The following is a 19,652-nucleotide window of genomic DNA, read 5'->3' as shown; positions in this document are numbered from 1 at the left end:
AAAAATATTATTACAATTTGAGCATAATTACAATTATATCCTTACATTTGCGCGATGGGTTTAAAAACTTAACTATTTGGTGAAGGTGTTTAAAAACACGAAATACTTAATCTTACAACGATGGGTTCATACAGAACACAAGAATAACAATAGTGGAAAAAGAAAAAAAGAAAAAGTTCTCACCCATTTCCCTTTTTTATTTAAAAAATTGTAGAAGTAAAAATTGAGGAATCTAAGATAAATCGCAGGAAACTGTGTGCCATGGTCTTGTGCTCCCCAGCACTAGCATCTTGACGTTCTGATTCAATGGTGTCCAAATTAACAACTGTTTGATACTCCATTTGTGAGCCATTCCTTCAACCAATCCGCGCCTTCAAGGATAACACCCTTACGTTTCTTAAACGCCACTCACCAAATTGGGGCACCCTTAACATAGTTCCAAATGACTCTTTCTTATAATTTAGAAACTAAATCAATTATATTAAACTGACTTATAAAACGAGGATTATTCATACTTAGGTACTGTTTGGCCCAACTTTTTTTTACTATAAAAGTTACTTTAAACTTAAAGTCAAAAAAAGAAACTTTAAAAATAAAGTTAAAGTTCTTTGGTAATTTCATTTTATTTTTTGTTTTAGAAGGTACTTTTTCATAAAAAATTATTTGATGAGAGAAATCAAATAACACCGGTATAATTTTTTAGTAATGTTGCACAGCTCAATAATGTTTTAACGAACACAAATTTTATAAAATTCATCGTTGGATTGAAACTTGTGGCTCAGTCCAAAAACTAATTAGTGAATATATTATAAACTTTGCATTTTAATTAGTGAATATATTATAAACTTGGAATTTTATTAACTAATAGCAATATATCATAAAGTATTTATAAAAAAATATTTTAAAATCTATATTAATAAAATACAATATACTTTATAAAAGAATAAAAATTTATAAATAATTTCATTTCAAATTTCAGTGAAATATTTTACAAAAGAGAACTTGATTAATGAGAATATATACAAAATATATTAAAATAGTGGAATAAATAATTTTTACTGAATATATATCATTTTTTTCCACATTAATATATATTATTTTTTTGACTCAGTAAATATATAAATAAGGAATAGAATATACAGTCGTATTTTTTGAAAAAAGCCCGTCATAATCAAATGTTAATACTCATAAGAAAAATATTATTTTATTTTTGTCAATAAAACTATACTAGTGTACAGAATTGTGAAAAAGAGCATTTTTGCTTTTTATAATAATAATAAATAATAACCAAATTTTTAATACTTTAATATAATAAAAAAAAGCATACTAGCAATTAACCAAAAAAATAAACTACTACGGTTGAATTCAATTGTATATAGTATACCGTAACTCAATTGTAGTATACCGTAACTGCAAGAAATAAGGTTGGAAAAAATAAAATAAAACAAAACAATGCTGTCAATCGGATTCGAAGAGGTGACAAGAAAAATAAGTTGAGCGTGTCTTTCAAAAAGTAAGTTTTATCACCTTATTCTAAAAGTTAATTTTTCTTAATTTTCTTCTTTGTAAAAAAGTTGCTTTTTAATATAAGTACTTGTTCTAAATTGTGTTTGGCCTAACTTTTACTTAAAATCATAAAAAAGTAGAAATTAAGTTCGGCCAAACGCTAATATATCTTCAAACAATTTCTGAATCAATGCGGGACTTTACCAAGTATTACTTTCATTGGAGAAATTTCAATGACTTCTGCCAAGGTAAAGTGTAAATGTAAGTCTCACCCGCTTTAATTTTTCACCAAACATAAACCTCCAATAGGGAAAAGATTCTCTCCCGTAAAATTTCTTTTTAAGTGAAATCTCCACCCTTAACAGTCCCACTCCATCGTTATTCAACTTTGTCATCATAATCACAAGACGATCTCTTCGTTTATGTACTTGTCTTTTTAACTTTCTTAACAAACATTTTTAAATAAATTTTTTATAAAGGATTTTGGATGCATTTGCAAGAAGAAAAAAAAAAACGTTTTATAGTCTATTCCTAGGCAAATTTCTAATCACTCCAGCCACTTTTTATCGCCATCTTTAGAATTAGTAGGACAACAATAATATCAGTGTAAGTAGTAGTAGTTTGTTTCTTTGTTGGCATAAATTAGGTATTTTCAACGCGTAACTGTGGAACCTAATTAATTTCTCGGGCCTTGTAAGATCTAAATGAGCATCAAAGTCTCCTATGGACTTATCAAAGTCTCCTATGGACTTACGTGGAGACAACATTAAATATTAAGAGGGGTCGACATATAAATTTATCTAGTTGTTAGATACAAAAATAATGATGGATTGGGGTCAGTTGCCACCAATGACAACAACGTAGATCCAACCCTTGCCACATAATACCAAAATCTATGAGAACAATTTGAACTAACTCTTATCTACAAACCAAAATTGTCAACAATTTGCAATTGATCATCAACAATCAAATCAACAAAATGAGTATTGTTCAAGAGAATCCCCCTAAGTCTAGTTTTAGAAAGTTCTTTCAGTCTTTAGATGAGTGGTTTGAATACAAACATAAAGATAAATGGATAGAAGATATGAAAGGTAGCATAAGTTTAACAGCTTCCATAATAGCAACCATGACATTTTCACTTGCCACTAATCCCCCCGGCGGCGTCGTGCAAGCTAGTCTTGATGATGTAAACCGACGTTGTTTGACATCGAATGTCACCGGAGTTCGTTTATGTGTCGCAGAAGCTGTCTTGGGTTCTATAGCCTCCGATGGTTATGTACCATTTTTGGTATGCAATACAATTTGTTTCATTGCAGCACTTAGTGTTATTTTCTTGCTTGTTAGTGGAATTCCTATGGACAATACATTTACAATATGGCTTTTATCAACATCGATGTGCTTCACACTCACATTTCTAGCTCTTACTTACATGTTTGCTGCAATAATGATCACACCTAATTCCATTTGGAGTTCTTATGCCAATGTGTTTGCCGTTCTTCTTATTGTTTGGATTTCCATAGTTGTAATTGTTCATGGTTTTCACATTCTTCGCTTCTTTGTGAGGCACTATTATAAATGCTACAAATGATGAACAATTTATTAATTTGTTGCAATTAAAATTAATAATGCCTCACAAATAAGTTCCCTACTTTTCCCATAGTTGTAACTGTTAGGGAGAGTTGGTCACTTATTTGGATCCCACAAGGCTCGATGAATTAGTTTCTACAGTTTCGCATAGTGATACCCAGTTTACCAAAAAAAAAAAATTAATAGTCATTTCCTTGTGATTTCATAGTGTGTGGCTTCTTGTGATGTACCAAAAAAATGCTTGTTATGAATTATGTATCCGTAAAATATAATCAATTACATGTAATCTTATTTGTTGTTGTCATTTGATGTATGCATTGATCAATTAAAAATCTCCCTTTTGTTTCCGTTAATTCAATTTGTTTATAAAAAATTGTTCTGTTATGGCTTTGTTTGTTGGAATAAATGGCCAAGGCTTCATAACTTTTCAATATTTATTGTCGGTAAGCACAGGGCCGGCCCAACACTATACGAGGCTTAAAACGAACTTTAAATTGAGACCTTTTATATTCTAATAAAAAAAAATTAAAATATTATAGTATATATTTAAAATTTATTTTACATTATTCAATTTTACCTTTTTTTTGCTTGTTTAAACAAATTTATCTACAGCAACTTCTTGTGTTCAATCAAAATTTCAACTCTTTTCCTTTTTTTAAGTTTCGAATAACCAGATTCATATTTTCGAGTTGACATTTATACATTTTAAAACAAGTAAACAAATTCAATCAAATTTTAAAAGTAAAATACTACGGTATATATTAAGACAATAACTTAAAATAAAAAACTGACAACTATAAAACTAAAATAAAACAAATAGAATAAAACAAATGATCTATATGATGTAAACTTTCAAAACCAACGGTGGATTTTATAAAATTTATATCGGTTAAAACGTTATTGAGAGGTGTAACATTTGGTGTCAAACTAGTTGGTGTCAACGGATCCTGACTCTTTGAGTAATATACACCGCTCAATATCATACTATATTATTAGAAGTCGAAGTAAATGGTTTTCATATTGTTGTCAACCCCTTAAATAATTTAATTGGTTCGATATGATCAATATAATAGCAAGAGAGAATGTTCTGTCGATAAATCCAATCTCAACTGATAAAAATATCGAAATTACTAGTTCGAACATCGTAACAGGGGTTCAAACCCCGATTCCTCCACTTTGTGTGTGTGAATTTTTAAAGACTTGCATTTCATCTATCTATATATATATATATATATATATATATATATATATATATATATATATATATATATATATATATATATATATATATATATATATATATATATATATATAAAATAAAAATAAGGCAAAATTACACTACAGGTCCTTTATCTTATTTTTTTTGTAACAGTTTGGTCCTTTATATTTTTTTTGTAACAATTTGGTCCTTTATCTTTTTTTTTGTAACACTTTGGTCCTTATCTTATTTATTTATAAAAAATAAAGGATCAAAGTGTTACAAATAAAAAAAGATAAAAGACCAAACTGTTACAAAAAAAAGGACTAAAGTGTTACAAATAAAAAAAATAAAGGACTAAAGTGTTACAAATAAAAGATAAATGACCAAAGTGTTACAAAAAAAAGATAAAGGACCAAAGTGTTACAAAAAAATAAGATAAAGGACATGTGGTGTAATTTTGCCAAAATAAAAATAGAGAATGTTCTTTTTCTTCCGGCAATAGCTAGAGTAAATGTTATTAAAATTTGTCTTATTGATCCAGCAAATATTTTATTAATTATATTTTCACATCTCTTAATTGATCCTACGAAAATATAATATAAAATAATTGAATATAAACATATTTAGATAAAGTTTGTTCGGAAACAAAATCTCTAGAAAGTGGAGAATAAAATCACATTCACATTATCAAACCTCTCTCATCCTCAATCCTGAAATATTCTTCGCACCCGGGCCTTCAAATGTAGCAATCTCCGGATAAATCTCCATTTACATATAAAATTGACATTCCTAAATACTAACATAAATGCACAAAAATTTAATAATTCAATGGAACCATAAATATACACAGGGTATATTATGAGATATAATCAATTTAATTAGTGATATATACGAGAAGGGGTTCTTACGGAAAAATGACATCATTATATTCTTCCTCCTAAAATAGGGAAATTCTAACATGGATCACTTCATCAAGTGGTCCATGGTGGACCAGTCATGAATAACATTATAACGAATACAAATTTTACAAAATTCACCGTTGGATTGAAAGTTTATATCCTATAGATCATCCATAGCAAAATTTAGAAAAATTGAAAATCATTTGATATGTTATTCAAAAAATTTTAAAAAATTTATGGATGATCTATACGATATAAATTTTCAATCCAACAGTGAATTTCGTAAAATTCATATTCGGTAGATCACTTGTCCACGGTGGACCACTTGTAAAGGTGGTCCACCGTAACATTGGCCACTAAAATAACCCAAATAGTCGCATGTCAAATTAAGTTAAAGCCTTTGATTTTTTTTTTCCTACCCCAACATTTAACCATCTACCCTACAAACAAGTCACTATTCCCATTATACCCTTTTATGTATTTTAGTTCACCATTACATTTGAGAAAAGTTACAAGCTGGATAACTCAAAAAAATGTGCAATAAAATAAGTTTAATTACTAAAATAATTTTAATTAAAAGAATGACCCATGTGCAATAAGTAGAACTTTCATTAAAAGACTCACCATAGACTTACACTTTAATGCTGATGTGGAATCAGCTAACGTTTTATTGGACGGTTGACCAGACTTCACCAAAGAAGTCACTTTTGTGACTTCACCCTAGAAGCTCCCCTAATTTATATGTGGATTGAAGTTACAATTCATTAAAAGACTTACGATAGACTTTCATTACACTCTTGCTTATGTGGAATCAGCTAACATTTTATTGGACATTTATGGACAATTGACCAGACTTTACCAAAGAAGTCACTTTTGTGACTTCAATCTAAAGCTCCCCTAATTTATATGTGGATTGAAGTTACAATTTTGTACTAATGACGAATGTTTTCACTCTTATGGACTCCTTTGTTAGACACACACATAAGCTAAAAAAAGTATATTTTTTTCTTTTATGTATGTGTGTCCAAATATATATTATTTGGGGTTGTGCCTATGTAAATCTTCCTCCAGGTTGGAGAGGGGAAAAAAGACTTGTTGGAAAGGAAAAAAAGGCTTATCATTAATTATTTCGATTTAAATTTTTTTTACCATGATATTTAATATTTACATTAGTGCAAATTGATCATTAATTATTTTTAAAATTATGTTCAAGGGAGGGAATGCTTAATTACCGACACTTATTAAAGCCACTATGTTTGGTCCAGCGTGAGAGATTTGTTTGTATGCTAGAGATCGTAAATTCGATCATCGGCTCCATTGTAAAACAAAAAAAAAATATTACCAACACTTGTTAATATTGAAGAGTTATGAAGAATCCGCCTTTTTTTTTTTGGTTTTCAAGAATCCGCCTTTTATTCCCACCAAACAAAGCCATAATAGAACACGATAATTTTATTATAAACAAACTGAATTAAATAAAGTACAAGGAGTATTTCAACTTAATGCAAAAATCAAATTACAACAAATACAAATTACATGTAATTGATACTTATTTTGACGAATATTGATAAGAAACATATTATTATGATACATTAATTATGAAACCACTGGGAATTGACTATTAATTTTGATTGCTACCAATAAGTTACTCATCATTTGTACCATTTATAATAGTGCCTCACAAAGAAGCGAAGAATGTGAAAACCATGAACAATTACAACTATGGAAATCCAAGCAATAAGAGCAATTGCAAACACACTCTTATAAGAACTCCAAATGGAATTAGGTGTGGTCATTATTGCAGCAAACATATAAGTAAGAGCTAGGAATGTGAGTGTGAAGCACATGCATGTTGATAAAAGCCATATTGTAAATGTATTGTTCATAGGAATTCCACTAACAAGCAAGAAAATAACACTAAGTGCTGAAATGAAACAAAGTGTATTACATACCAAAAATGGTACATAACCACCGGACTCTATAGAACCCAAGACAGCTTCTCCGAGGCATAAACGAAGTCCGGTGGTGACATTCGATACCAAACAATGTCTACGTTTTTCATCAAGAAGATCTACATCACCAGGACTAGTTTGCACGACGCCGCCAGGTGGATTAGTGGCGAGTGAAAATGTCATGGTTGCTATTATGGAAGCTGTTAAACTTATGCTAGCTCTCATATCTTCTATCCATTTATCTCTATTTTCGTATTCAAAAAACTCATCTAAATTCTCAAACAACTTTCTAAAACTAGACTTGGGGTGATTCACTTGAACAGTAGTCATTTTGTAGATTTGATTGTTGATGATCAATATTGCAAATTGTACCATATATATACACATAGGCAATTTTGTTTTGTCGATAAGAGTTAGTGCAAATTGTTCTCAAAGATTTTGGAATTATGTGACAAATTGGCTATTATTTGTCCATTTGGTTTTTTACTATATGCATGCATGTGGTCTTAGGATATTTTTTTTAACGGTTAATATATTAACCACTATATAACAGAGGTCCGAATATACGTGGAACGCCAAAAATAAACACCAAACTAAACAATACTTAATCAATGTCCACCTCGATCCTAATCTTATAATCAGAAAGACACTCCTCAATTTTCATACCACCAGAAAAACACCCCTCAATTTAAGTACTTGTATATATAAAAATAAATATCTTGGCATTTTCGTTTTATTATATATAGAAATTAGAAATTAGAAATATGATAATTTGATGAGAAGTTATAAAAATAAATATAATCTTGTTTTTATGTATATCAATTGAAAACTTCTATTTTTCTCTTTTGTAAACCAAGGTGAAAAAAGTAATTCTACAAATTCTAACAAATTCTTTTATTAATTAGGAATCAAATTTTTAACCAAATGGTCATATGTAGAATCCTAATATTATCAACCAAAAAAGAATCCTAATATTTACCACTTATGTTATATATATTGTTTGTCCATTTAAAAGATTTCAACGATACCCGATAACTTTATTTTTTTTAACTGCAAAATATATATAATACCATTGTCAATCCTAGGCTTCAGAAATATACTCACAAGAACATTCATGCACTTCAAGAAGTAAAAAATAGGAGGATTCCGAATTCGAATTTGATGTAATGTTCTTACCAAATGAGTCATACTCATGAAGTAATATATACTTATATATTTTATAAAATAAATTAATATCATACATTTTTTGTTAAATTATAATTTATTTAACTAATAATTTGTTTTTACTATTTTATTTAAGTTTTTTTTTACTAATGTTTTTACTATTTTATTTGACTATTAGTTAAAAAAACTAACGGTAAAATATGATTTTCGTTCTTATAAAATTAACGAATTTTGGTTTTCGTCCATATAAAAAAAATCACTTGTTTTGATCCCTACAAAAGAAAAACTGTTTCTAGTCGCTAGCTAGTGGCTAATTTTGGTTTATTTTAATGTAAATATTATGATATTTTTATGTTCAAAATGTACCTATGTTATGTCTATATCATGTTAAACCTATATAAATTCATATTATTTAAAAAAATGTCAAAAAAATATTTAGCGGTGTGCAGCTTATTGTTCGCTTACCTTTCATATATATATATATATGTAGTTATCTTGGCTATATATATATAATAGTCATTATTACTAAAAATATTTAGCGACGCAGCTTGTTGTTCGCTTACTTTAAAATTTTGTCCATTAAAACTAAAAACAAAAGAAATCTTTTTTAGAGATTATTTTTTTTGTAAGATTGAAAACAGAAATTTGTAAATTTTGTATAGTACCCAGAAAAAAAATCCTCATATTAATTACCGCAGAGCAGCCATATTTGAAGGAATCTTTCCCAACAAGTAGAGTACTATAATCTAATTCTCCTCTGGCCCATTTAATTGTGATGTCAATGTGTAGGATAGAAGTGAGTTTGGCTTACTGGCTTAGTGCATGAATGTTATCTTTGCAAACATATAAACAAGAAAAAGATAAAGATGAACGTGATAATGATTGCGCAATTTAAAAGTATGTGTATCACAATATTAAGTTTTAGATCCGATTTGTCCCCATTAGTTTATGCAAATCGAATGCAAATAGATTAATTGAAGAATCCTCTTCACGAAACTATGATATTGAACTACACACTCATATCAAATATATTGAAAAATAATAGTTTATAGGATAATGACTCTCATACACTAGGAAAAAAAAAATCACTTACAAATATTTAAGCCAGAGTTTTGATTCATACAAATATGAATTATTGGTGTCTTTTTCTACCTATAAAATGTCTCTATTTATAGAGAAATTTGAAATCTCGATACTATTAATCCGAATTAACAAATGACGCATTAGTTAAGGTCTAGTCACTTAGAGAGAATTATGCTTCAATTTAAGAGATAACCTTAGATATCGAGAAACACTCTTATATCTATCTTCACCTCCATAAATTTTGGTTTGTGGTTTTTTTTTAATGACAAATTACTCAGCCCAAACCACTTCGTTTCACATGTATTTGTCTATAAGGTTGTCTTTTAATTTCTGCAAGTCTTTGTATGTATGGTTGTCTTTTTTATTTATATGCAAATGTTGATGTTATTAATAGAATTGTCTCTCACCTATTTTATTATACAGTAATGAGTATTTATACAACGATATTGTTGAGTTGAGCCTAAACAATGTCCAACTAAATATAGAACTAATAAATTATACAACGAATATTATAATGACTTTTAGCGTTGGTTTTTTACCTTTAGCGTGGGCTTTTGGCCGACTCTAAACCCTGTTTTTCCAGTAGTGGATGTTGAGTTGAGCCTAAACAATGTCCAACTAAATATAAAAGATACTAATAATTTATACAACGAATATTTTATATTCTAATAAGTCTCCATAGTTAAAACGGGAGGTGTTGACGAATGTTTAGACTATCTCTGCAATTACCAAATAATTGCAGCGGAAGGTCCTTGGTGAAAATGTCGGCTATTTGATAGCGAAATGGGACATGGAGAAAACATACTTGAAATGCAACAACCTTTTCACGCAACAAATGAATATTCATTTAAACGTGTTTTGTGCGTTTATGTTAGATGGGATTACGTGACCAGTAAATAACACTAACGTTGTCACAGTAGTCAACGATGGCTTTTATGATCGAACACTGGAGTTCTAACCATAAGTTTCGAGGACAACATGATTCAGAAATAACATTAGTAACACCATAATACTCTGCTGCAGGACATACTCTGTTTCGGCCCTAACGTTGTCACGATAGACAAGAGTGACATTCATGATCGGACGAATCCAACAACATCTTATATATTAATATTTATTATTATATAGAGCCGTCGTATATATGCAAAAAGCCGAAAATAAACACCAAAACAAACACCACCTAATCGATGATTACCTCCTAATCAACTAATCCTATAATCAGAAAGACACCTCCCAACTTTCAGGCCACCAGAAAAGACATCAATCCGGTCCAGAAAGATATCACTAGACTTATTATTTTTATAATTTCTCATCATATTATCATTTTTCTAATTTCTATAAATAATAAAATGAAAATGCAAGATTTTTATTGTTATATATATATATATATATATATATATATATATATATATATATAGAGAGAGAGAGAGAGAGAGAGAGAGAGAGAGAGAGTGTGTATCCGGTGAGAACTGATAATTATTATGAGAAATGAGAACTATTGATAATAACCATCAGATTTAATTGACGCGTCAGATTAATATCTTTAAACTCCTTAAAATCACATGTGATTCTATTCGTGAAGATTGTAAAATCTTTCAATATATAATATTTCCTAATTTATTGCGACTCTCCCCAAAATATACTGGACTTTTTTTTTACCTCTCTATTTAATTTTCAATATTGTTCTCTTCTTTTTATTAACATCTCCGCATTTTGTCTTCAACTTTTTGGTCCATCCAATATCTACATTATTCTGTGTTATATATTAATATATAATTGTATTTGTACTATTACTCTAAATTCATGTTTGTGCTATTATCCTTTTCCAGTGGTTATTCATTGGCTACTTCCATTTGTTCCATTATAGTTTCTTGAACGAATTCCATTGATGGTCTCCCTTTGAGCTCTGTTTGAATGTTCTTAATAAATCATATTCAACACTTTGTAATTTTTTTGGAATTACCTACCACACATTCGAGGAGATTGCAAGCATGATCCGACAATATTAAAATAATTTTGATTATATTTGTTGATTGTGAACAAAATAAAGATTTTTTATTTTGGAACATTGAAGAATGAAGACGATTTGAAGAAACAATCCTAAAGAATAATATTGAAAATCAAACTAGATGGAATGAGTCGCAATAAATTAGGAAATATTATATATTGAAAGATTTTACAATTTTCACAAATAGAATCACATGTGATTTTAAGGAGTTTAAAGATATTAATCTGACGCGTCAATTAAATCTGATGGTTATTATTAATAGTTCTCATTTCTCATAATAATTATCAGTTCTCCCTGGATACACTCCCTATATATATATATATATATATATATATATGCAAGTTGAAGACCGCATGCGCGCTAACGGACTAATTAATAGTTTGTTTGAATTAACTTATTTTTAAATTCATGCAAAATATTATTCAGGTTTGTTTGTTAAGGTAGTTTATGAAAAAATAATTTATGAATATATAGCTTTCGTTAATAAAATCCTATAAATAAGAAAAACAATAATTAAAATTTTATTTATTTGCATAAGCTATTTTTCATAAGTTTAAAAATAATTCAAACGAGTGCTAATAATTACCAATTTGTCACATATTGCCAAGATCTTTGAGAACAACTTGCATCAACTCTTATCTATATAAACAAAAATCATCTATATCTAACGTATATTATTAGAATTTTCTACCATATCGTCGTATATTTCTATAGTAACATGAAATGCTAAGATCACGTATAGAGATTGACGTATAGAGCTGCTTGCTACAAACTTGACTTGTATATATAAAACAAACACTTCCGTGCACTTTCCATGCAAAAATACTTCCGTGCACTTTCTTCCATGCACCAAGCCAAACTCACTTAAATTTAATTCCTATGAATTTGTACTATATAATATATATATATATATATATATATATATATATATATATATATATATATATATATATATATATATATATATATATATATATATATATATAATATGTAGCGATCAGTCTGTGTTAAATGGGCCAGAGGAAAATTAGATTATAGTACCCTACTTGTTTGTAAAAATTACTTCAAATATGGTTTTGCTCATCTACTATGGCCGCCGTTCTAATGAAATGAGGATTTCTATGGCACTTTTGACTAATCCACGGTTTTGGTACATTTGATTTTATTTAACTAATAGTTAAATAAAATCGTAAAAAACAAACTTATTAGTTAAATCAATTATATTTTAATAAAATCTTTAAAAGAAAAAAATTTAATTAATATGCACCGACAGTATAAAATAGTTTTACACATCTCTTATTGATCATACAAAAATATAATGTAAAATAATTGAATATAAACATATTTAGATAACGTTTGTCAAACCTCTCTCATCCTCAATCATGTGATGATGATATAATTGATACGCTCTCTTTAAGACGTTTCACGGCACTACCCAAATTGTGCAAGGTAGACTAACAATCGTGAAGTCCCCAGGATAAAACAATCAATTCAAGTGAAATACCGTTATCTACTGCACTGTAGAAAACGGTCAGAAAAACACCTCCGATGGTTGATACGAACCAGTCTAAGATTGATATACGAATATCAATTCGAAGTGGGAAAACCACTTTCTGCGAAACAACAAGAAAAAGAATTTTAAGTAAGAATTTTGTTTGTTTGAGAGAGAAGAAAGTTGCAGTTTTTTGAACGTACAAAAAGTTGTGATAACTGAAGAGTATTTATAGAGTAAGAGGGCAACTGATGTGGATCAATAAGTGGGAGAAAAATCAGGGCCAGCACATCAAAACGTGGCCAAGATTTTAGGGACTCAGTTATTGACCGAGTTCAAAACTGGGTACCCCTTGGGGCACACCCCAAGGTGTGCATTTGATGTATATAAACACTACTAAAGTGAGTGACCCTTCCAATGTGGGACTCAAAGTGAACTTTTTCAAATTCACACACTCTAGCTCTTTCACTTGTGTTTATTTCTATACCAAGTTCATCATACAAGTTGCTAACTTGTTCCAACAATCCCCCACTTGAATTTAAAAAAGTTGTTTCAGAGGTAAGGATAAACGTTTCTTTAAGATTATGCATAAGCAAAGGTGACGCTTGTCTTGAACCTTTACATAGCGAGTAAGAGCCCGATTTAACAAGAGTGACGCTTGTCTTGAACTCTATCTCAGATTTTTCTCAAACCCGCACATAACCTTTTCCTAAGGTGTTTTCTCAAGCCCGTGCTTTAATGGCCCTGCACGTATATCCCAGTTTCATGAACGTTCTAGGAGTTCGCCCCAAAAACTCCATAGGAACCGACCTCAGTTCCACATTCATATAGGTGAGTCTATCTAAAGTACCCCTGAAGTTTGGTACTCCTCTGACACAAAGTATAGATTTCATTAAGAGTTTTATTAACTCATCCTTTTCACTTCAGGATACATGCCTCTTATATGTTCATTCCCTATTACTCATGACTTGTTGTTTACCCATTGAAACCTAATTCTTGGGATCTCCAGTCTTTTAGGTTGGGTTACCATCATGAGTAATTCACAGTAGGCATTAGTCCCATCTTAACAGATGTATTGTAGACTTTCTCTCTAGTTAGTCCTTTCGTCAAAGGATCAGCTAAGTTATCATCAGTGCGTACATGATCCACTCTAACAACACCTTTAGTGAGCAAGTCTCTCACGGTGATCTACTTTCGTCTTATTTGACGTCTTTTACCGTTGTAATAACGATTCTCAATTTTTGCGATAGCCGCGATACTATCGCAATGGATCAACACAGCTGGCATTGACTTTTCCCATAGGGGAATCTCAGATAGCAAGCATCTCAACCAGCTTGCTTCTTCACTAGCAGTTGCTAGTGCTATCATCTCAGACTCCATAGTGGACTGTGCCAAGATGGTATGTTTCTTAGACTTCCATGATACAGCTCCTCCGGCTATACTAAAAATGAAGCCACTCGTTGCTTTGGAATCATCTGACAATGTGTTCCAATCAACATCACTGTACCCTTTAAGTACAACAGGAAATCTCAGATAATGTAATCCGAGGTTCATGGTCTTTTTAAGATATCCCATGACTCTATTTATAGCTTCCCAGTGCTCATTACCAGGTCTACTGGTAAACCGGCAAAGCTGTCCCACGACATATGCAATGTCGGGTCTAGTGCAATCAATGACATATCTAAGACTGCCAATGACGCTCGCATACTCAGACTGTCTAATACTGTCACTAGTGTTCTTAAATAATTTCACACTGGCGTCACACGGAGTGTTTGCAGATTTACAGTGAAGTATCCATATTTCTTTAGAACCTTTTCCACATAGTGAGATTTATCTAAGGATATCTCTTTTTCAGAACGAGTGATTTTGATTCCTAGAATCACACTCGCTTCACCAAGGTCTTTCATATCAAAGTTGTTGCACAACAGTGATTTCACAGCATTTACGGCAAAAAGGTTTGATCCAAAAATAAGCATGTCGTCTACTTAGAGACATATCATAGTGCAAATGTTATTATCTGACTTGTAATAAATACATTTGTCACTTTCGTTGAGTTTAAACCCATTCAATACCATTAAATTATCAAACTTTTCATGCCATTGCTTCAGAGCTTGCTTGAGACCATAAAGAGATTTTTCTAACTTACAGACCTTAGTTTCTTGGCCATGTACTACAAACCCTTCAGGTTGTTCCATATAGATTTCTTCTTCCAAGTCACCATTTAAAAAAGCAGTTTTAACATCCATTTGATGTACTACTAAGTTATAAATCGCAACAATTGAAATAAGTACTCGAATGGATGTAATTCTCGTGACCGGAGAAAAAATGTCTAAGAAATCTATATTTTCTCTTTGTCTAAAACCTTTGGCTACAAGGCGAGCCTTGTATTTATCAACAGTACCATCAGGTTTAATTTCTTTTTCAAAATCCATTTACAACCAATTGGTTTGCAGCCTGGTGCCATGTCTTGTTAGATTCAAGAGAATCCATCTCATCATTAATAGCTTCTTGCCAAAGATCAGCATCCATCGATGACAAGGCTTCTTGAAGATTTGTAGGATCTTCATCTATTGTATAGGCCGCATAATCCGGCCCATAGTCTTTAGCAACTGTTACTCGTTTACTCCTTCAGAGTTCTGTTTGTACTTCATCATTGCTATCCATATTTGGTATCACAGGAATGTGATTCTGTTTAGGTATATTACTCTGTTCAGTGTCCCCTCTATTTCTCGATTTAAAGGGAAATTTATTTTCATAGAAATCCGTGTCAATAGATTCTATGACCACTTTTGCATTCAGGTCGTAAAACCTATATGCTTTACTGTTTTCCGCATAACCAATGAATACACATTCATAGGCTCTACTAGCAAGTTTAACTCGCTTCGGATCCGGTATACGGACATATGCTAGACATCCCCAAGTTCTCAAATAAGACAAGTTTGGTTGCCTTTAACGTCATTAAATAAACTAGAATTATATTCAGTTCCCCTATCACTTCGAAATCTCTTGATTTTCGTATTAAATTGATTTTCAACTTCGTTAACAAACTCTTTAAACATATCAAAGGCATCACTTTTATTCTTCATTAAATAAACAAATGTATAGTCAGAACAATCATCTATAAAAGTGATAAAATGACGTTTGTTGTTTCTAGTTAATGTTCCATCTAATTCACATATATCAGAATGTATAAGGTCCATTGGTTCAGATTGTCTAATTACTGATTTATGTGAGCTTTTAGTAATTTTTGCTTGACTACAAAATTCACATTTTTCTACATCATCAAAATTTAATTTTGGAATTAATCCTAAGTGACTTAAATTTGAAATAGAGCGCATATTAACATGACATAGTCTAGAATGCCAAATATTAAAATCACACAAGGAATAAACAGAAGTAGAAATTTTATTCAAATTCAAATCAACATTTAATTTAAACATGTCATTAGTGGCGTACCCTTTCCCAATAAAAGTACCATTCTTAGTGATGGTATACAAGTCTGCCCCAATAGTTTGACTAAACCCAGCCTTATTCAAAAGAAAACTTGAAACAAGATTCTTTTTCATCTCAGGAACATGTAACACTTCTTTCAGGATCAGAGTCTTTCCAGAGGTGAAATTCAGTTCAACTTCTCCAACACCAGCAACATCAGAAGTGTGGGCGTTACCCATATGCACTTTCTTATTTTCAACATTCGTGTATGTTTTAAACATAGCACGTTCGTAACAGACATGGCGGGTGGCGCTAGTATCTATCCACCATCCATCAGTAACACCGACCATATTACTTTTGGTGTTCATAGCAGTATATGCTTCATCAGTAGCATTCACCTGTGCATTTAAAGCAGCAGGTCTAGGCCTTTTCTTGCCTCTACATTTTCTTGCCACATGACCTGGTTTCCAGCAATTGAAACAAAGGAATTCACCAGATTCATTCACAGGAGGAGGTGGAGGTTGCTGCTGCCTTACAGATGGGGCCCTAGATGGGTTCCCATTCTTAATTCGGTTTTGATTGCGGTTCTGATTCTTTAGAGGTTTGCCCGTAGGCTTCAGAGCCGCACCGAATTTCTTTTTGTTGTTGGAGACAACAAGAATTTTTTCTTCTTCTTTCTGATCTTGTTTCCGAGACTCTTCTTCAATGCGAAGACGAGTAATCAGACTCTCGATGGAAAATTCTTTTGTTTTATGACGAAGCTGATTTTTAAAATCTTTCCAACAAGGGGGAAGCTTGTCTATTATCACAGCAATCTGAAATTGTTCATCTAAAGGCATACCTTCGGTTATTATCTCATGAACAATTTTTTGGAGTTCATGAGAATGCACCTCTACTGACCTTTCATCCACCAACTGGTACTTCAGGTACCGACTCACAGCATTTTTTTTCACACCAGCCTCTTCAGTATCATATTTCTTTGACAGTGCTTCCCAAACATCACGAGCAATACTGTATGTTCTATAATAATCATACAGGTCATCTTCCAGTCCATTAATGATATAGTTTTTGCAAACATAATCATGACTGATCCAAATTTGTTTTTCTTTTTCAGCTTGCAGAGCCTGGGCTTTTATCTGGTCTGGATCAGTGTCTTTATCTTTTTCACCAGACACAGATTTTTCACCGTTGTTGGTAACCGTTTGTTCCTTTGTTCCTGAACCAGAAGCAGCAAGGATATCAGGAAAAACAAGAATAGGGTCTTTCAATACGTAGGCACATTTTTTTCAAAGTCAAAAAGAAAAACATTTTTTGTTGCCAACGTTTAAAATGAAGACCCTCAAAGATAAATGGTTTCTCAGTATTGCCAACAACAGAATTACCGATAACTTCTTCAGCTGCCATGATAGTAGTGAAACGTCTTAAAATTGTTATTTTTCGGTTGTGAAAAATCAATTTTGAAAATAGCAACGATGAAATTATCGGCCGAGTCGCGGTTCGATACGCTCTCTTTAAGACGTTTCACGGTACTACCCAAATTGTGCAAGGTAGACTAGCAATCGTGAAGTCCCCACGATAAAACAGGCAATTCAAGTGAAATACCGTTATCTACTGCACTGTAGAAAACGGTCAGAAAAACACCTCCGATGGTTACTACGAACCAGTCTAAGATTGATATACGAATATCAATTCGAAGTGGGAAAACCACTTTCTGCGAAACAACAAGAAAAAGAATTTTTAAGTAAGAATTTTGTTTGTTTGAGAGAGAAGAAAGTTGCAGTTTTTTGAACGTACAAAAAGTGGGAGAAAAATCAGGGCCAGCACATCAAAACGTGGCCAAGATTTTAGGGACTCAGTTATTGACTGAGTTCAATTTAACAATGGTGATAATTCCGTTCTTGACTTGGTATCGAGCACAAAAAACATGTGGTGAAAAATAATTATTAATTAATTTTTCACTTCTGGGTATTAAAAAATAATATATCACCAAGCCCAAGTCCGACCCGAGCCAAGTTGGCGCGCGTGAGTCTGATATTCGACAATGAGTGCGTGGTTGTCCGTTTACAAAACTGGGTACCCCTTGGGGCACACCCCAAGGTGTGCATTTGATGAAGAGTGACCCTTCCAATGTGGGATCTCAAAGTGAACTTTTTCAAATTCACACACTCTAACTCTTTCACTTGTGTTTATTTCTATACCAAGTTCATCATACAAGTTGCTAACTTGTTCTAACAGGAACTTACTTCAATATCTTGGATTTGCAACAAGTTTGGATTATTCTACACAATGAATGCTTTTGTTCTTAAACCCCTTGCTTGTAATGCATATCTTGTTCTGTCCTGCGATTTATTGTAAAGGGTGTTGGCAGTGTAGTTCCATGTTGAAGCAACTCCAACTGTACAATTTGTATCCATCCTTAGACAATTCCGTTCATATTGGGTAAATCATAAAAAGACTCACTTTGGAATTCAGGGTGAAAATCATACTACTCGGATAAAGTGCAATGTTTACGGATCTTCCAACATAGTATAAAGTTAAAGTTACTGTTGAGCGTCGGTTTCGAGCCAAAAATTGACAAACTGGTAAAGTTAAAGTTAGTGTTGAACATCATTCGGTTTTGATTCAAAAGTTGGCAAACCGGTATAAATTGCAACCACTTAATTTGGGCCCAATTCCGATCATCGAAATCTATGGTTTGTTTGGGTGTCGCACGGATGACGGGTAGGACATGTCGATTATTACGGGTTAGATTGAAAAGCTATTGCTACATCTAAAACTCCATTGATCAAAAAATTCTTTTTTTTCAAATAATCTAATACTCCATCAGTTCCAAAATATAAGTCATTTTTTACCGTATTACACAAATTAAGAAATGTGATTAATGTTTATGGAAAAGAGAAATTATGAGTTAGTTTACAAAATTGTCCTTCATTATTGGTATGAGATAAATAAATTGAAGAATTAAAACAAGAAATAGAAATAAATAGTTAAGGGTATAATATGAAAAAGAGCTTTAAATGTTTCATTGGTAATGTAAAGTGACTTAAAATTTGGTATAATTATTTTTCTCAAAGTGACTTACATTTTGGAACGGAGGGAATACTTAACACACAAGACAACAAAAGACTGAGATGCAATTATTTGTTTAAAATTTGTAGATCTAATGACAATATTACGTAAATTATATGTGAAGTAGAGATTAAAATAGGAAAATGCTAACGAGTGCATTCAAAGCCCTCTTTAAGTGTAAAAAAATAGTAGTAAGTTTTTATGAAATTTTTATAAAAATGTGTGAATAACACGTTGAAATGTTTTGTCAAAAAAAAAA

The 19,652-nt window shown here is 31.4% G+C and overlaps 2 protein-coding genes across 2 annotated transcripts; one reads left to right on the top strand and one right to left on the bottom strand.

Annotated features, from left to right (window-relative positions):
• Positions 1-2,359: 2,359 nt before the first annotated feature.
• Positions 2,360-3,425, top strand: LOC123884846. Its single transcript, XM_045934078.1, has one exon. It carries the CDS (start codon positions 2,486-2,488, stop codon positions 3,092-3,094), a length of 609 nt encoding a protein of 202 aa, XP_045790034.1. The 5' UTR covers positions 2,360-2,485; the 3' UTR covers positions 3,095-3,425.
• A 3,202-nt stretch (positions 3,426-6,627) lies between these two features.
• LOC123884756 lies at positions 6,628-7,513 on the bottom strand. The gene has a single exon (XM_045933949.1). It carries the CDS (start codon positions 7,473-7,475, stop codon positions 6,846-6,848), a length of 630 nt encoding a protein of 209 aa, XP_045789905.1. The 5' UTR covers positions 7,476-7,513; the 3' UTR covers positions 6,628-6,845.
• Positions 7,514-19,652: the final 12,139 nt, after the last annotated feature.

Source organism: Trifolium pratense, linkage group LG5, assembly GCF_020283565.1.
Source record: "Trifolium pratense cultivar HEN17-A07 linkage group LG5, ARS_RC_1.1, whole genome shotgun sequence".
In the NCBI taxonomy this organism is placed as follows: domain Eukaryota; kingdom Viridiplantae; phylum Streptophyta; class Magnoliopsida; order Fabales; family Fabaceae; genus Trifolium; species Trifolium pratense.
The sequence above is the reverse complement of the archived record's forward strand: the minus strand, read 5'-3'. Positions and strand labels throughout refer to the sequence as shown.